General features: G+C 39.6%; 1 protein-coding gene across 3 annotated transcripts; it reads left to right on the top strand.

Moving 5' to 3' along the window:
* The first annotated feature begins 1,232 nt into the window (after positions 1-1,232).
* Positions 1,233-17,588, top strand: LOC140191940 (ras-related protein Rab-18-like). 3 transcript variants are annotated; one of them, XM_072249841.1, is made up of 8 exons: positions 1,233-1,313; positions 1,866-2,146; positions 6,610-6,665; positions 6,775-6,836; positions 8,525-8,597; positions 13,314-13,432; positions 15,565-15,631; positions 16,224-17,588. In XM_072249841.1, exons 2-8 carry the CDS (start codon positions 2,079-2,081, stop codon positions 16,391-16,393), a joined length of 615 nt encoding a protein of 204 aa, XP_072105942.1. In that variant the 5' UTR covers positions 1,233-1,313; positions 1,866-2,078; the 3' UTR covers positions 16,394-17,588. The 3 variants fall into 3 exon arrangements, with proteins under 3 accessions (XP_072105942.1, XP_072105941.1, XP_072105940.1); XM_072249840.1 differs by having other exon boundaries at positions 1,239-1,579; XM_072249839.1 differs by having other exon boundaries at positions 1,239-2,146.
* The last annotated feature ends 2,103 nt before the right edge of the window (positions 17,589-19,691 follow it).

Below are 19,691 nucleotides of genomic sequence, written 5' to 3'. Positions count from 1 at the left end.
AATAACCCATTCCCTACTTTGGTTTGCATTTGCCTGTGTTCACTAAAGGCCAAAGGATAATTAGATCCAAGCACTTTGCTTTGATCAAAGATTAAATTCACATATTTATATTCTGAGCTGGGCTTGAAGCCACAGTCTTTTTACTTGGAGGCAGGGAGTATGCCAATTGAGCCATATTCCTGTAAACTGAAACAATGTACACTGGAGAGCATTTTAACTTGTTGCATCACAACCTGGTACAGAGGCTGAAATGCACAGGCTCACAAGAGGCTGCAGGGAGCTGGAGACTCAACCAGCTCCATCATAGACATAATCCTCTCGCCATCACGAGATGATGCCTCAAGAAAACAGCATTCATCACTATCCAGGACAGGCCCTCGCGTTCCTATGCAGGAGGAGGTACAGGAGTCTGAAGACCCACAGTCAATGTGTTAAACAGATTTCCAAACGTTACGTGAACACAAACTCGTTATTCATCATTTGCACTACTTCTTTGGTATTTTTTATGTATTCCACTGTACTGCTGCCGCAAAACAACAAATTTCTTGACATATGTCAGTGATAATAAACCTGATTCTGAAATATTCCAAAATCCCCACTCTTAATACAAGGTGGGTTGGGGGGGGGGGACACATGGTTTCCCGTTTAAACTATATGGATGAACTGGGCTTGATTATCTGGTTAGTCAAACTACCAAGTTCAACCAAACTTCTGGCAATCTGCATGACCTTTTCCTTAAATGGCTCTGCAAAATTTCTTATTTAACAATGCATCACTAAAGTGCCTTGAAATGTTCAATGACAGAAATGGAAACTTGTTGAAGGCTTCTGCTAGCAAGGTTTTTGTTACAAAAATTGCAGGTGTTTTTTTTCCAAATCACATTTCCCATGTTATCTCAAAATGTTTGCCAATGAAAGAAACGGGCATTTTCAGATGTTAAACTTATGATTTCTCTTACTTTTCTCGTTGAGATTGATCTAAAGTCTACATTTGGACTAGTAAATCGATTTATTAATGTACTGTTATTAACGGACAGTAAACTAATACCATAAAATATATTCACAAGGATATGCAACACACACAAAATGCTGGAGAAATGTTCACAAGGAAATGGTATCCCAATACAAAATACTCAGGAAATGATCCTAACGAACTGGAAACTTTGACCCAGAGAAGACATCCTTTCCGGTCACATGCGGTTTACGTCAGTAAGTCCTTTTTTTAAATTTGAACGCAAAATATGGCAGTTTGTAAAATCGTTGCATTTACGCGGCTTGGGAATGTACACTTTCAATAGTCTCCCAGGCTACCGAGTATATTAAGTTATCTTTTATGATATTTAAAATTGATTCCTGAGCAATTATGGATTACAATGAAAAATAATATTTGTATTAAAAAGATAAGCCGAAGGCTTCCTGATTGGTGCTAAATACGGAAGCTGGTGCTAATACAGTATAAGGAATAAGCAGAGAATGAGAGCAAACATTGCAATTTAAGACGATTGAATGACAAATAACACCAAAATGAACGCAACCAGAGAAAAGAGCAAACATAAATTAGGATTGGAAATTTAGATATGGTTAGACTTGTTATTTCAAATTGTTGGTATATTTTTAAATAAACCAGATATTTGCTTGGGAAACTTGAAATACGAAGCGAGTGCGTCGTCAATTAAATTAACTTCTGAACACCAAAATCTGATAAATTAGGTTCACGTGAACAGCTACTAAACTGCTAAAGTGGCGGGAGAGGGTTTTAGATGTTTATTTCACTGTATAATTATAATGTGATGAGTTTTATCTTCATAAATAGAAAATATGGATGGGGAAAAGTCACCGTCCTTATTTTTTTACAATTCTGCTTAGTGAAGTGGGTTCACCCCCAGGTCGGAGTTCACCTTCAGAAAGAATTTTGCTGTGACAAGGGTTAAAGACACGTGTAAAGAAGTTGCAAACCGGAGGGTTGACGTCAGTGCTATGCCACGGAATGCATACAAGAAGGAAAAGATAGAGTGGTCCGGTTGCCGGAAGTGGCGTCTTTGAGCTGGTCTCGGGAATTTTGATATATTGTTGCAGACAATGGACGAGGAGCATCTTGTGACTTTGAAGATTCTCTTAATCGGGGAGAGCGGAGTGGGCAAATCGAGGTAAGAAGCCGCAAATGAAGTGTTAATTTCAAGCATCTTCTGTGAAATTGGCGCATGTCTGCTGGGTTAAAGCCTGGAGCTGAATCTTCAATTCCTCATTAAACTTGGGGAGGGAAACTGTCTTCACCTTTCCCGGATTATCCAGCAGAATAGGGACTTGATGAGAAGTATATTTGTTTGGATGTTGGCTGCCTTGCTTTAGACCTTGTACTAATTAAGAAATGAGAGTTACCAATTAATTGAATTAATTTCTACATGACTAAAGTACTCCGTTCAAAGAGGAATAATCTCATGATGGAGTTCTAGTCAGGAATGTGTAAATTCAGAATAATTGAACTAAAGGTCCGAGTAAAGCATGGAATTGCCCAACGTCAATATCATATTTCTGACCCTTCACCCCCCCGCCCCCAGTACCTTGTCCATAACAAATACTCAGAAACTTTTTTAGAAGTTAAGGACGACCGGGAGTACTAGAATAGCAAGGGGGCATATATTTTTCTACAAGAAGATTACACCAGGTATAGTCTAACTTGGGTGTTATGTGCTCTTGGGCAGTCTGTCTGTTGATGCTGAGTAGCTTCCACTCGAGTTTTGCCAGTTCTGAAGCAGACAGGGCAGGAGAGGTACTGAGGTGTACTGGGCTTTTATCTGTGTCTAATGTATGGCCTCGGAGTTCTCAATATCATCTTGTATGATCCTTCTCAACTTTAAAAAGTTGTGTGCCAGAGATTTCCAGGACCTTGCATTCGATTGCTCCAGCAAGGCTTGAACTGTTTTTTTTTACCACTTAATAAACTCCTCTCACGTTGGAAGATCAGCTCCGCCATGGACAGTCCCAAGCCTGTCGGTGAAAAGAGGGATGGGCATGGGGCTAGCAAGCTGATCCTGTTAAAAACCCAGTGCTACAGAAGTTCCAAAGAATGCTGGGGAATTTGGTCGGTCAGGCAGTGTCAGAAGCTCGGTAGAGATTCTTGAAGTATCACCTTTTGAAGATGTTCTCCATGATGGGAGGCTAGTGGCCATGCTGGAGCTGGCTGAGTTTACAACCTCTACAGCTTTTCCTGATCCTGTGCAGAGGCTCCCTCCATATCAGACGGTGGTGCAACCAGTCCACAGTACCTCTGTAGAAATTTGTTACAATTCAGAAAACTCCAATTAGGCAGTGAGAAAAAGGCAAGTTCTGATCAGTTTTTTCGCAATAGATTCAAAATGTCCTTTTCAAGAAATTAATTTTTTTGGTGTTAAATCCAACTGACATTTGGTGTACTGAAAATCAAAAAATGGAAATACTGGAAATCTGAAATAAAACCAGAAAATGCTGGAAATGTTCAAAAGGGTCAATTGCTTCTGTGGAAAGGTGTTGTGTTACATGTTGAAGATCCTTTGTCAGAATGAAGTGTCTTTGATCTGAAACATTATTTCTTCACACCAGGGGTTCCCAACCTGGGGTCCATGGACCCCTCGATTAATGACAGCATAATAAAGGTTGGGAGCCTTCTACCTTACACAGATGCAGCCTGACCTGTTGACTACATCCTACAATTTTTTTTTAAAGCATGGTGTATTTTCATCCAGCATGTGGGTTGTCCACCTCAACAAACTTGATCTAGCATTCCCCCTATTGAGCTTTCTATTGCGAGTTATAGTGTGGCTGGAGGAAACGGGATCAATCCACTCCTTGTGCCATGAAGTTGATTTATTTTCCTTTATTGTCGCCAAACAATTGATACTAGAGTGTACAATCATCACAGAGATATTTGATTCTGTGCTTCGCATTCTCTGGATTACTCAGTTCATGCCTTCCATTGTCCTAAGTAGGGATTTGATGTTCTGGTACATATGGTGCTGGACTAAAGCACTGAAATAAAAGGTTCTGTTCCTATAGTGTTATACATTGTGAATTGATATATTTCTAACAAAGTAAAATAACCATATGTTCCTGTTTTGTTACTTAACTTTTTTTTGCTTCACTGATGTCCTTCAGTGGAGGGCAAGTGCTACCCTTGCCCAGTGTGACCGATATTCATTTCCATTGCCATTCCCATTCTATAGAGTTGCTATGAGCCCAATAATAAATGCTGTCTATTTAGAGTGAATGGGAGATTGGGAGGGAGGGATGGACAGAACAAAAGGAGTTGAGATCAATAGAGTAAATATCATCATTAGGGATGGATGGTGTTTATTTGTGAAGTGTGTTGCTAATAGCAAAGCTCTGGAACGTGTAGCAGACTAGGCTGTGAGCCAAAGTAATGTCAGATGGAAATGGCCATTTCTGATGCAGACAGAATAAAAATGACTTGCGTGAAGTTGGAGAATTCAATACTGCATCTGTCTTTTTAGTACTATCCACATCCTAAAGCACATTGAGAGGGAGGGGAAAAAGTTTTGTTGCCGGACTCCCGGATGAAAATTTCATTAAAAGCAGGTGTAGGCATTGGGGACTTCTCAGAAGCTACAGTTGCTTTGCATTGAAGTCATCCAACTACAAACGTAGTTTTGCAAGTGACAGGAAAAGGGTAAGAACATTTCATTTAGGTTGGAGTGTACTTAACGCATCGAGTTGCATTTTGACCTGCATCCTAAGAGTTCCTAATGTTATATTCCTAAATAAATTTCCATTTGTACATTGGTCTGCATAGTATGTATCTGAACATGCACAGTATGTGTCGTCCTAGATTCAGCTTAATTAGAATGTAACTGACAGCCAACCATTTTTAATTAACAGATCAAGATTCAGGGCACATTCAAACAAAAATAACCAAGAGTATATTTTGTGAACAGGCACACTAAGTCTAAAGATTTGACTAACAACTTTGAACATGACCTACCTTAAATAAAAGCAAGGATTGAAAGATAATTTTCAACTTGGCATACTGTAATGGACCTTTGGATGACTGTTGACAAAATTTTGTCTCATCAAATTAATCCTAGCAGTGCTGAAATCTACAGACAGTTGTTATCAGGATATTTGCTTCTGGTCATGCCATCTCTTGCTATAAAAATAATCTCTGAAAAGTTTGTAACATTCACAGTTAAGCATATTGGACAGGGTGTCACATGATTCAACCCACTCTTTGCTCCACTTCCTTCCCCACTTCTAAATCACCTCCATCCTATTCTTCAGCAGGCCAATCTGGCAGCAATTCCACAGTTCTTCATTCAAAATTTTGAATGTTAAAGTTTGATTTGAGTGTCATCTGAATGTTTCTGACTGTCAGAAAACTTTGGTTTTGGCAGATTAAGTAAGGAAGGTTTCCTGTTGTTTTTTTTTTAGATAAGGCTTGTTCCAAACGGACCATGTGATAGATTTTATTTACCTGAGGTGACACACTGCAATTGAAGATCAGGCTAACTTGAGTTGACAATCTATCAACAATATAGTTTGTAATTTGCCAAGTGGATCAGCGGTGAGAAAGGATAACCCTTGGCTACCAAAACATTTGAGGTGTATGTCTTTTGTAGTCAAGTCAGTCTGCCATTTGATAGTATTGATTCAGCGTTATATTCTTCTCAGCTGCTTGTCCATCTCACTTGTAACCTCTTCCTGCTATATTGTCAATGGCACTGGGCATTATCAGCTCTTAGCAATACAATACACTGCAGTTTTTATCTTATTGTTACAAGTTTCTACCCTAGTATGTGGAGAAAGATCTCAGGCTTTGTCAACAATTCTTGTGGATTTCACTGCTGCTTTTTGGGTTCTTGGGTTCTTGGCTACTTGCTGTGAACTAATCTTTGCTTGTCCTGGTGCTTGTTAATGACTCTAAAGTTTGAGGTTTATTTCAGAGTTATTAGACGGTGCACATGCAGAAGATAGATTTTGGGTGTCAAACATTCCCACATTTAGTAGTTGACTTTATATTTTAATTCTATGGGATTAGTAGTAATCTGCTCTTGCCTCCTAGCTCCTTGCTGTTTCTCAGCACTGACAAGTTTGTTGTTGTTGTTCTATGGACTTTGCTGCTTTGAAGTCATAGATCCAACTAAAACAAAACTTATTTGGAGTTTACTGTGTGTTTTAGCAACGTAATTTCCATGCAAGTTCAGCATTTGTCCCCTTTCAGTTTATTCCTTTTTCTATGTATGAACTTGGCCGTGTAAACATGTAATTTGGTTCCCTTATATTTTTGATTTTGATTTTCAAGCAAAGTTGAATATCAATGCTACCTCATTGCTATTCAAGCTTTTTTTCATCACTACTACAAGTCAGATGGGGTTCTATATGAATGATACAAATTTTCTGTCATTCTGTCCTAGAAGACTTGCAGGTGATACTCTGAGACTGAACTTTAATTTTTTGAAATGTTCCTGTTTTTAGAGAGAGAATGTGATCCTAGTACTGATTGTAAATACTATAAAACTTGACTTGAAAATCTTAAGCTAATGTTGCGGACATACAGCTCAAAATGTAATATTGTATCATATCTTTGTATAAATACTTATGCATATTTCTTTTATTATAGCCTTCTGCTAAGGTTCACAGATGGCATATTTGACTCTGAAATTGGCTCAACTATTGGTGAGAATTCATCTTTTTCTTAATATACACTCCCATTTTAGAAGATGCATAAAGATAGTTTGATAATGTGGAAGTTCACTTCTTTTGTTTAAAGTGTTTTTCTTTTTAGGGGTTGACTTCAAAGTGAAAACAATGAGATTTGATGGAAACAATGTAAAGCTTGCAATATGGGTGAGTTGGTTGAATAATTTTAAAATACATGTCCAGTTTTAAAGAATACTTGTGCATTAGACAGTCTCCAGAAATTTGGGATCTGAATTACTTCACAAGAATATTCACTCAATGGCCACTTTATTAGGTACCTCCTGTTCCTAATAAAGTGACAACTAGGTGTATGGTTTTGGTCTTCTGCTGTAGCCCATCTACTTCAAGGTTTGATGAACTATTAGTTCAGAGATGCTCTTCTGCACACCAGTGCTGTAATTCTTGGATATTTGAGTTATTGTCATCTTCCTGACAGCTTGAACATGTGACCTCTCTCATTAACAAAGCACTTTCACCCACAGAACTGGCATTCACTAGATGTTTTTGTACCATTCTCTGTAAACTCTAGAGACTGTCATGCATGAAAATCTCAGGAGATCAGCAGTTTCTGAGATACTCAAATCACCCTGTCTGACACCAACCAGCTTTCACAGTCAAGGTCACTTGGATCATATTTCTGCTCTATTCTGATGTTTAGTCTAAACAACAATTAAACCTCTTTGGATATGTCCATACATGGCCTCCTCTACTGCCATGATGAGGCCAAACTCAGGTTGGAGGCGCAACACCTCATATACCATCTAGGTAGTCTCCAGCCCCTGGCCATGAACATTGAATTCTCCAACTTCTGGTAATTCCCTCCCCCTCCCTTCCTCTATCCCTATGTCACTCTGCCCCTCCCCCAGCTGCCTATCACCTCCCTCATGGCTCCGCCTCCTTCTACTACTCATTGTGTTTTCCCCTATTCCTTCTTCACCTTTCCTGCCTATCACCTCCCTGCTTCCCCTCTTCCACCCCTTTATCTTTCCCCTTACTGGTTTTTCACCTGGACCCACCAGCCTTCTCCTTCCCACCCTCCCCCCACCTTCTTTATAGGGGCTCTGCCCTTCCCGCTACAGTCCTGACGAAGGGTTCCGGCCCGAAACGTCGACTGATCTTTTCCACGGATGCTGCCTGACCTGCTGAGTTCCTCCAGTGTGTTGTACGTGTTGCTTTGACCCCAGAATCTGCAAAGTATTTTGTGTTAACTAAACCTCTTGACCATGTCTGCGTGCTTTTATGCATTGAGTTGCTGTCACATGATTGGATGGTGTTAATGAGCAGGTTAACAGGTGTGCCTAATAAAGTGGCCACAGTGTTCAATCAATCCAGACATTGTAACTGATTGGGAATGAGTTTAACAGTACACTTTTTAACTTGTTTCAGGAAAAGTGGCAGTGAGAAAGATCTGCATATGAGAGATGTTGCTAAGTCTGTTGTCCTGATAATGCAATGGAAACAACTCTCTGGGAGTTTATGCTTTTTCCAATATTGCATCTTTTTTTCTCATTTTATTTGGTTAAATGTCCCATCGTTCTCATACTTGTGCTCTATCTGACATGCTACTTGCACTTGGCCTTCAGTTAACCTCCTGCTTCACCTGCCTGTTTTAGAACTTAAAGGATGGGCCATGCCAGAGGCTTCCACTACCTGGCAAGCCCATCCATGAAACTGAGGGAACTGTGAGTAAGGAGCTCTGTGTTAGGCAATGCTGGACCATTTGGATAACCTTTGACGGCTTGCCAATGACAAATATACCGTATCTTTCACTATATTCATACCTCTCATGTTTGCAAGTGCCTTCAGCCCTCACTGTAGATTTTCTGAATTGACAGGACACAGCTGGGCAGGAGCGATTTCGGACATTAACACCCAGCTATTACAGAGGTGCTCAAGGTGTTATTTTAGGTGAGTGGAGATCAATCAATTTTTTGTGTGATGTTCTTGCATGTTGTGTATTATCATCAGTTTTTGTCTTGTCCTTCCTGTAAGGAAGGAAGTTTTAGGCAGAACATATTCCTGATGCTAATATGGGGGGAGTGAAAAAATGATCTGAACCACATGTCTTCTAATTGAACTACTCATCTGTAAATTTTTAAAGATAGACAGGAAATGCTAAAACATTTGGTAGGTTAGGTTGCACCGGCGAAAGAAAGAGTTAAAATTTTCCAGATGATACCTGGCCTGTTAAGCATTTCCAGCATTTTCTGTCTTTATTTCTGATTTCCAGCACCTGTAATTTTTTTTTAAAATTTCACTTGTGTGGTCACTGAATAAAGCTTGGTGCAATTTCCAATTTAATTTTGAGAAAAAATCGGTGTATAGCTTAGAAAAGTTTTGTGACATGCAGTTATTTGTACTTCAGTAAAACCTACAGGTTGGAAACTGCTTTTACATTGCACCTCAAGGTATCTCTGATTTCCAGTGCACAAATCTCTGTAGCCAGCCACATGACCTTGTACAAACTTGCAGTAAAACACAAAACTTTGGAAGTAATCGGCAGGTCAGGCGGCATCTGTGGAGAGCCAGTGTTTCAGGTTGATGACCTCTCAGCACAACTGAGGGAAAATTAAAAATGAAATATTATTTTTGCAGAAAAAGTTGGAGAATTCAGAGAACAAATAAGAGTAGTGAAGGTTGATCTGTCTGGAGGAAATGTAGACAAGAGAGGGAGGTGCAATGTTGGCAAGTAGTCACCCAACTTGCATTTAGTTTTCCTAGTGTTAAGTGCCATCATTGTAAGTATCAACAACATTATGCTAAGTATATATGAATTGCTGCTTCGCCTGGAATTAGTATTTGAGCATGTTGGTGATTGGAAGGAAAGACTAAAAGGGCAAGTATTGTGTTCGACTTTGTCATAAGAAGGGGAATGTGTGTTGGTGGAGATGTAAGAATGAGTTAAAGTGCACAGTGGGAGCATGCTGAATCTGAGAGCAGGAATGTCCTGTAGAAGTTTCCATTTGAAAGTTGCCCACAAGTCATCAGGAAAGATCATCTTATTCCAGCTGGTTGACCAGAACTAGGAAGAGAACTGCGCTGCATGAAGCATCACAATGAACGTACAGTCCAGGTGCCTGAGGGTGCTGTTTGTGTGGAGTGTCCACGTTCACCCTATGATCATGCAGCTTCCCCAGCTGCTTTCATTGTTTCGTATCCCAAAGATGTTAATTGGCCACTCCTTCAAATGGCCTCAATGTAACTAAGTGGCAAAAGATCCCAAAACAATTTCATAAGCTCATAGTTAACAGTACAGAAACAGGCCCTTCGGCCCAACTTGTCCATGCCAGCTGAGATGACATGCCTGTCTGAGCCAGTGACATTTGTCTACATTTGCCCACACCTCTCTCAACCTTTTCTGTCCATGGCCCTATCCAAGTGTCAATGCATTGTAATTGATTATGTCTTCATTTTTCCAAACGCTTGGAACAGTGTGCACACTATAGAAAGGATGGGGTAGTGCTAGAAAGAGTGCAAAAGAGATTTGAGAGTGAAAAGCTGAAAGACTACAGGGGAAAAGGGAATGAGACAAATTGGATCGCTCTGCTGCGGACTTGATGGGTTAAGTGGACTGAGCTAGGTTGCCTTCTACCCGAGTTCTGTTTGTTTGAGCCATTTTTCCCCCCTTCATGTCACAGTGCCCTTTCCCCTGCCTCCCTTCCCCCACACCGGCCAACCCCTTGTATGCTTACCAATTGCCAAAAGTGCTGTTAAAAGTACAGGTTTCCCCCGCCATCCGAAGGTACAGCGTTCCTATGAAACGGTTCGTAAGCCGGAATGTCGTAAAGTGAAGAAGCAATTACCATTTATTTATATGGGAAAATTTTGTGAGCATTCGCAGACCCAAAAATAACCTACCAAATCATGCCAAACAACACATAAAGCCTAAAATAACAGTAACACATAGTAAAAGCAGGAATGATATGATAAATACACAGCCTATATAAAGTAGAAATACTTCTCTACAACGATTGCCTGCACAGATCTCTGTAGCGAAAATCTCACGCAAGCGCTCTCGGCAGAAAATCTTACGCAAGCGCTGTTGGCATAAGCGCGCTCTCCAGTAACGTTTAAACTATGAAGCTGCCAAACCTACCAAATAACACGTAAAAATACACAGCCTATATAAAGTAGAAATAATGTATGTACAGTGTAGTATCACTTACTGGAATTGGGAAAACAGCGCTGAGCGCACTGTTGATGGTGTGTTAGACTGAGTCGTTGCAGGTTGGGGTGGTGCAGTGGCCTCCACCCTCCTGGCCGCCGACCCGATACATTGCCGTGAAGAACGCGGCGGTAGCCAGGAGGCACCCAGCACATCTTTAAGAAAAAAGCCGAAATAAACATGCTAATTAATTACGTGCTGCCTGGCATGTAATTGTCGGCCCAGATCAGTGCCGATTGCATCACCTCTGATCTGGGCCGACAATTACGTGCTAGGCGGCACCTAATTAATTAACATGTTTATTTCAGCTTTTTTCTTAAAGATGTGCTGTGTGCCTCCCAGCTACCGCTGCATTCTCTGCAAATCAGTACAGTATCTGTCCAGGGCCCGGGGGTTGGGGTGGTGGGACACGGGGGTGCCATCTCATCGTGGATCAGGGCAGGCAGCTCATCTTCTCCTATGACTGCCCGCCTCGATGTCGAAGGTCGAGGTTCATCGTCTGCTGTGGCTGATGTGGAAGACTGGCTTGACTGCTGAGCCTCGCGCATTTTTCTATCACACAGTTCTTTGTAAGCACTCAAACCATCTTGCAAATATCCCCTAAACCTACGTACCCTTTCAAAATTAAAATCGTACTTTATCATTACTCATTTGGTTTCGATTGTTATCCTTTCCTCTTCCAATTGCATCAGCTCTTCATCTATCGGTTCTTGGTCATGGGATACCAAAACCTCTTCAACATCATCTTCGTCAACTTCCACAAGCCAAACTCACTTTGTTCTTACTTCGTTCACCACGATCAAAACGCTTAATTATGTCTAGTTTTACGCTAAGTGTAACATCCTTACGGGCTCTTTCAGGCTTTTCCGACACCTTAGAACTCATCTTGCAAACGGCTGCTCACAGGCACGTGTTTAAGCAATGCCATTCCGAATTCGGGGGAGAGTGGCTGCTCGGGGCGCGCGCTGCCTTTCTTCGTAACAGTGAAAACACCTTCTGAAAGCGAAAACAGGGTACTAATGTAGGTCTTCCGTAACAGTGAGGTTTCATAAAGCAAACGTTTGAAAAGCAGGGGACACCTGTAATAGCTTGTGAAAATCCTTCACAATTACTGGGGTGCCAATAAAACTGGTGAATTAAAAACTTCTTTTAAAATTGCTGACAAACATGCTGAACGTGAACAAAAGAAAACGTTTGAACTACTTAAAAGAAACTACGGTTGCTGGAAGTTTAAAATAAAAACCAAAACTGCTGAAAGTCAGCAAATCATAAACACAAGAAAGTTTGCAGGTGCTGGAAATCCAAAATAACACACTCACAATGCTGGAGGAACTCAGCAGGTCAGGCAGCACCTCTAGAAAAGAGCAAAAAGTCAATTTTCGGCCAAATCTCGATGATGAGTCTCAGTCTGAAATGTTGACTCCTTATTTATTTCCCAAGATGCTGTCTAACCTGCTGAGTTCCTCAGCATTTTGTGTGTGTTACTTTGGAAATCAGCAATTCAGGTAGCATCTGTGCAAAGCAAAATTTCGACTCAATGAGCCATCATCAGAATGAAAAGTATTCCTTGCCTGCTTTCTCGTGCCCATTTTCAAGAGGCAACCTGTACTTGAGCTGAGTTAATCTGGCCCATTATAAGCAGTTTCCTTGTTTGATAGGTAGGATTTGTGTAAATTCACAGAGTCCTGGTGGCATAGGAGTCCCTTGACCAGTCTGTGGCCAGTGAGGCCAAACCCAAGCTTAAATGTCCGCGCCTCATCTACTGTCCAGGAATATTACAGCCTTCTGGACTGTATATTGAATTCTACAATGTACAGCTCAGAAGCTAACTTGATTTTTCAGTCTTCTATCTGCTGTCCATCTGTGATATTTGCTCAGTATATTATTTTATTCCCTCTTTTTTTTCCCCCGTGGGAGTAAGAGGGCACACCCAGCCTGACATGCTGGACAGGTTTTCCTGCACTGTTCTGCAGTTCCTACATTAATGTTTTTGTTCTCACTCATAACTGTTCCCATTCACTCATTAGCCAAATAACCTTTGTTTGTAGCACATCCCATCTCTTCCTGCAGCTTAATGTGCTGCTTGTCTCTCCTTGTGTCCCTCCTTTTTATGATGATCGATCTTTGACCTGAAATGTTTCTTTTCTTAGAAGTCTGACACTTCCAGTATTTTCTGTTTTTATTGCAGTGCTGCGATTCATCAATTTATTTTTAATTTAACCTACTGCAGAAAAGCTGTAAAAGACTGTATTAGCCTTGACCTTTAATGTACACCAAAACAAATTATTGAAATTGTCTACCATATTTTTTTGCTTTCTTCATAATGGAGCTTTTTAATTTTCCAGACATCTGGAAAATAATCATAAAACACTCTAGCTAAGTGAATTTAAGTAGAACTGTTCAGACCATCAAATTTGGTTATTTATCTGAAGGTTTATTTTCTAATTACTCATTTACAGTGTATGATGTCACAAGAAGGGAGTCCTTTGTAAAGCTTGAGAATTGGCTGAATGAATTGGATACCTACAGCACAAAACATGGTATCGTAAAGATGTTGGTTGGGAATAAAATTGACAAGGTAAATATAATATTTTGGCTTGGTATTTTACCATTTTGGATTTGTAAATGGTTTGGGGTTTTATCTGTGTAAAGCTTTTTCCTGGTAAGAACTGAATTTGAGTTGAAGATATAAGGATAATGACTTAATTTCACTCTGAGACGATCAGAAAGGAGACCGGATGTTTTAAGGATTAATTGAGAAGGAATTTGTATCCAGGCACAACCAGAACAATAGAAAACAAGTTAGAATTTATTTTTGAATTCTTGATCTGGTTATTTTCCTGATGCTGAGTAATGTAGCAGGGCAAGAGACCCTTCTGCCCAACGTGTCCATGACGACCTTATCCAGCCCCATTTAGCCCAAAGCCCTCTAAACACCAGCTATTGATGTACTTATCTAAATGTCTTTTCAATTTCGAGCCAATTTCAAGATTGTTTAATGTCATTAAACAATCTTTAGGGAACCAAGACATCTTTAGGGAGCGGTGTCTCAGAAAGGCAGCATCCATTATTAAGGACCTCCAGCACCCAGGGCATGCCCTTTTCTCACTGTTACCATCAGGTAGGAGATACAGAAGCCTGAAGGCACACACTCAGCGATTCAGGAACAGCTTCTTCCCCTCTGCCATCCGATTCCCAAATGGACATTGAATCCTTGGACACTACCTCACTTTTTTTAATATGCAGTATGTCTATTTTTGCATGTTTTTAAAATAAACTATTCAATATATGTAATTGATTTATTTGTTTATTATTATTTTTATTTTATTATTTATTTATATATTTTTCCTCTCTGCTAGATTATGTATTGCATTGAACTGCTGCTGCTTAGTTAACAAATTTCACGTCACATGCCAGTGATAATAAACCTGATTCTGATTTCCAGTACACAAGTGTAAAGGATGATGTAACACACATCCAAATGTTACTCCAGTTCCAATGCAGCACAAAAAATGCCCAATAAGATAAAGATCGCAATAATAAAAAAAACACATTAAATATAAATACATAAGCTACCTTATACATTGACTGTATGTCCATATAGCCAAGTGAAGCTAGGCACAGGAGTGTATATGTAAGTTGCCTCAGACAGGAAATTATAAAATAGTGGTGGAGGGGTGAGTTAGTGGGTAGAGGTGCTGATCAGCTTTACTGCTTGGTGAAAGTAACTGTTTTTGAGTCTGGTGGTCCTGGCGTGGATGCTACATAGCCTTCTCCCTGATGGGAATGGGACAAACAGTCCATGAGCAGTTGGGCGCGATCCTTCATGATGTTACTGGGCCTTTTTCTGGCACCTTTCTGTATATACGTCCCTGATGGTGGGTAGTCTGTTCTGGTGATGCATTAGACAGTTTTGACTACCCATTGTAGAGCGTTCCTGGCCACCACAGAGCAGATTCTGTACCATGCAGTGATGCAGCATGTTTGGATGCTTATAACTGCACACCTGTAGAAAGACGTGAGTATTAATGTGCATAGTCCAGCTCTTTTCAGCCTCCTCAAAAAGTAGAGGCATTGGTGAGCTTTTCTTGGCTCTAGTATATGTTCTGGGGCCATGAGAGGTTGTGCAAGATTTGCACTCGCGAGTTTCCAGTGCTGTACTGCTGATGTAGAGGCGTGTTATTTAAAAGTTGCTATTTTACCTGCTTTAACAACTTCCTCCAGCAGCTCATTCCATATACACTAAGGGACTCTTTTAAATATTTCACCTGTCATTAAATCTATGCCCTCCAGTTCTCAGTTCCCTTTCCTTGGGGGCAAAAAGACTGTGTGCATTCACCTTGTCTATAGACCTTTAAGGTCACTCTTCAGTCTCCTCCATTCCAAGCATTAAAGGCCTAGCCTGCCCAAGCTCTCACTATAACTCGGCTCCTCAAGTCCTGGAAAGTAAAAAGTTTTTTAAAAAAAATCAACATACTTAGTGTCCCACAGGGTGTGGGGGTGTGTGTGTGTGTGTGGCGAGGGGGTAGGCCTTTCTATTTCTATATTGTAGTTCATTATGTCCAATGAATCTTGCATGCATTTAGCAATATTTTCTTCCTAGGCATTCTCTTAGGGTCAAGGATGATGTGAAACATTTTAATAAAGCCATGTAACGCATCTATAATATATGTAGCTTTAAAAATTATTTTAAAGCGTGTATTTTCATAGGTAAATCATGAAGTTGACCGGAATGAAGGACTTCGGTTTGCCAGAAAGCATTCAATGCTTTTTATAGGTTAGTGCCTCATCTATTGGCAGTTTCTTTGTTGTGTTCTGTTTTTGCCAGTGGTGTAATTTTCTCCAATAGCCCAAAGGCACAGGGGATGACATTATTTCTGGTTACAACCGTTAAATTGATACAATAATAGCAAATGCATATTATATGTTGGTACTGAAATTTGAAATGTGTTCCATTAAAGGCATTGTAACTAAAGCTGGGGGGGTACAACTGGCTGAGGATGAATTTTTATGCCATTGAGTCCTGGATTTGATTTGGGTTCTCTTTCAAAGTTCAAAGTAGATTCATTATCCAAGTGCATATATGTCACTATATACTACCTGAGATTCATTTGTCATCTGAGTGCACAGAAACAACCAAATAAACAATACAGTATTCCTCCTGACCACAGTGCACCCAAAATACATATATCACACACAGCACATAAAATATTGATACTAACTTTTTATTCCAGTTTGTTTAATTAACAGTTCAAATTTCTCAACTGCTGTAGTGGGGTTTGAGCCAGTCTCTTGGTAATATTAGTTCAGGCTTTTGAATTAATGCTGTCCTTCAAGTCTCCTAACTTTTTTTTTGCTTTGGTGCACAGAGACCAGCGCTAAAACCTGCGATGGAGTTGTGTGTGCTTTTGAGGAAGTGGTAGAAAAAATAATCCAAACCCCTGGACTCTGGGAAGCCAAGAATGTTAAAACTGTGAAGCTTTCAGACTTTGCCTCCAATCAGGATGGAGCATGTGGTGGCTACTGTTCCTTAGTATAAAATAATCTGTAATGACCCATGTCTTAATGCCATACTGTCAACAGTATTTTAAGTGTCAATTCAGCTCTGCCTGTAAGCACAGAAAGCTGCTACCAGCTTGGGTCTGGAACACTAAGGAGACAGTTCATGCCTTAATGAATTCATTCACGTTTTTGTTATAATCTTCAACTGAGAGACTTTCACATTGTGTTTCTGGCCACTTAACTTGACTTTCTGGCCTTAATATGTAATTTTAAGTAATTTTGAGGATTTCAAGGATGTAATTCATTTTGATCTATGCACAGTAAAAAAGTTGTGGGAATCAACATTGTAGGTTCCTGCAATTTAATACATTTCTATTACGTTTTCTTCCTCATGATGCTTCTCTTGGGACCAGAATAACTGTGTGTAGTGCCATATTTGTCTGCTAGCCTGATGTGAGGGCAGTCTAGATTATTTGTCCTCCTGACTTTTTCTTGTTGCATGATTAGGAGGAATAGATTATGCTTTTGATAAGTAAGGAATTTTTGATTTGATCAAATCATGGTTAGAGACTTATCTTGGGACCGTGACAATTTGATGTGTCCCTCTGCCCTTCTACTAAAGTTGTGGTCTTGTGCAATAATGTTCTATGGTGCCACTAATTAATGCAGATTAATTGTATAATCACTTATTACTAAGGTTAATAATTATCATAAAAATACTCTTGTAAGGTCTGTGTTGATGACTTGGCTTATTTCAAGTAATATTGTGAGCTTCATTTTGTGCATGGTCTTACTGAGTTTTACATTGGTCTATTTACAGTATTACTTTTAATTGAAAGCACATTCATAGGTAGAGAGGGTGAAAGCAACATTAGATTAAGCTGTAAATTGCTCCATATGAAAACAGATCTACTGTGAGTGGTTCATAATCACTCTGAAATTCCCAGTACTTTTCAAGACTAGTTTCATTTGTATTTTAAACTGTTTGCACAATTTGTATATGAAGTGTAATCTATTTATTATGTTTTTCCAAATGATCTACCACTTGCTGGATTTGTGAGTTAACAGTATTTAGAAACTGTGTTCTAAAATGGGAAATGTTGATAGTTCTATGAAACCTTCAATTGTAAGTGTGAGCAATAATAAATAGCAATTTACCTACTGTTTCATTTTCAAATGCTGTTTTTTGGTGTCTTTTATAATATTAAACTGTTTTCTCAAAACTGAAGTAATAATGAATTTTATTCCTCCTGTCTTTGTCTTTCCTTGTTTGGTGTAAGTGTTGGCTCTTTGTAAAGCATTGGTAAAGATCTCCAAGAGCCTGTGAATAGCCAATCTTTCATTCATTCCATAAGCTTGGAATTTGACATTTGGTGTCTTTTGTTTGGGTCTGCATGAAAATAGGAAAGATAGCTAGTGAGGTCTGGCTGTCCCTTGTCTCAATTATCTTCACCAACCATGTCTAATTTTGTTGTGACAGAAGCAGAGAATGCTTGGGGAAAAACTCATCAGTTCAGGCAGCATCTGTGGTAGAAGAAACATTTCAGATCAGAACTGGTGGGCATTGTTGCTGCTCTACTAACATGAACTAGCCTGCCATGAGCTGGGATCGTAGCTGTAATGTTCTTTAGGCTCTATGCAGCCTCAGTATCCTAAACAGTGGAGCTTCTTATTGGAAAATTTAGCAATGTACCAATTTAATCGCTTTCCATATTAATCCTAGTTTATTCCCTTTTATTGTTAAAACTCTTCGGATGGAACTTTTTAGCTTAATTCTTAATCATTGCATAATATTGGTTTGTGGCAGCCGACTGTCAACCCCTCCTGAACTGGACCCAAACTGAGTCTCCAAGCCATTTTGAATAGATTGCTTGGACTTGCATTACAATGTTCTAAACAGCAAGGCACTTATTGTGTGCTTGTCTTAGTTTTAAAATGAATATTCACCATACCATGGAGTAATTTTGATAGTTTAATAAGCAGTAAATTTTGCAATATTTTTAGCACCAGTGATCTTTTGGGTAAAGACCCATTAGGATGACAGTTTGAATAATTTGTTCCGACTGGTGGATGTGTTCATGAGCTGCATTGTCACTTTTGAGGGCTATATCTCAGGGCAGAGTCTTTGTAAATAAAAGCACCAAATGAAACAATGGTTCTTAATCGCATAATTTTAGTTCCCATGTGTTAAGAGGCTTATTCACTTCTCTGAATGCCAGCATTATTAAATGCATTTCTCATGTGATCGATCTGTCTTGTTTAAGATTTTAATCTGTAACCTATGCCTTTCCAAAAACAGAAATTACTTGTGGAGTAAAGCCACTGCTGTTTTGCTATTTTACAGCTTCAATACAGGAAATCAAATCAAGTGATGAAAATTCCAGATATATTTAAGTTTATTGCATGAAGAATGTACCTGTAATTTTCCCAAATATTTTCTAAAATAACATGTATTTTAAAATGTTGGCTTCTACCTTTTAGTCTTTATTTAACAGCATTTAACAGAACATTAAAAATGTTTTTCTGACTTCCGGTTTAATAACTTGGTTGTTCAGCCAGTTTGATTACATCATAGCTGCAGGATGCTAGGAATTCTTTTGAACTGTTGCTTGACAACGGCCAGTTCACGAGGAAGTGTATTGTATGCTACATTGCCTACTAGGTTTTTGTTCTCTGCATTTTCTCTAATAGTCTGAAATGTGAGCTGTGGTTTTATTATTAAACCAGACTGTTATGGCAACCCAGACAAAATGCTGGAGGAACTCAGCAGGTCAGGCAGCATCCATGGAAATGAGTTGGCAGTCAACGTTTCGGGAAAAGACCCTTCTTCGGGACTGGAAAGCAGCCTTTGGTTTTCCAGGACTCCCAGTCAATTGAAGACAAGTGAACGATGAGGACTAGTCTCCTATTTTACACTAGTTGATAGTTGATAAGATCATCAGAACTCTGATACAAACTGGGAGTGGCTGGTTATCAGCAATTGTTGAATATAAATTGGAGATGATTACGCTTTGTTGGAACAGTGTAAGCAGCCAAATAGAAACCAGAGCAGGGTGAAGATGGAAAATTAGTGACAGATATCTGGAGGCCCAGGGTTGCTCTTCTGGACTGTACAGGGGTATACTGCAAAATGTTCACCCAATTTGAATTTTGACTCACTGATGCACTTGGACCATACGAGTACTGAATGGCAAAATAAAAGATGTTCAATATGGTCATTACTTCACCTAGATGTACAGTAGTGTTAGGGAAGGGATAGAGGGAAGGTGTTGCATCTCCTGTGCCTGTGTGGAGGATGCCTTGTGAAGGGGAGTGGGTCTTGGAGATGGAAGTGT

This window comes from Mobula birostris, chromosome X, assembly GCF_030028105.1.
Source record: "Mobula birostris isolate sMobBir1 chromosome X, sMobBir1.hap1, whole genome shotgun sequence".
In the NCBI taxonomy this organism is placed as follows: Eukaryota; Metazoa; Chordata; class Chondrichthyes; order Myliobatiformes; family Myliobatidae; genus Mobula; species Mobula birostris.
This window is presented reverse-complemented; position numbering and strand designations above follow the sequence as displayed.

Coding starts and splice junctions, on each gene's coding strand:
- LOC140191940 (XM_072249841.1), top strand. CDS start 2,079: ATGGACGAGGAGCATCTTGTGACTTTGAAGATTCTCTTAATCGGGGAG. Junction 6,666..6,774: donor TGAAATTGGCTCAACTATTG/GTGAGAATTCAT, acceptor TTTTCTTTTTAG/GGGTTGACTTCAAAGTGAAA. Junction 8,598..13,313: donor TGCTCAAGGTGTTATTTTAG/GTGAGTGGAGAT, acceptor ACTCATTTACAG/TGTATGATGTCACAAGAAGG.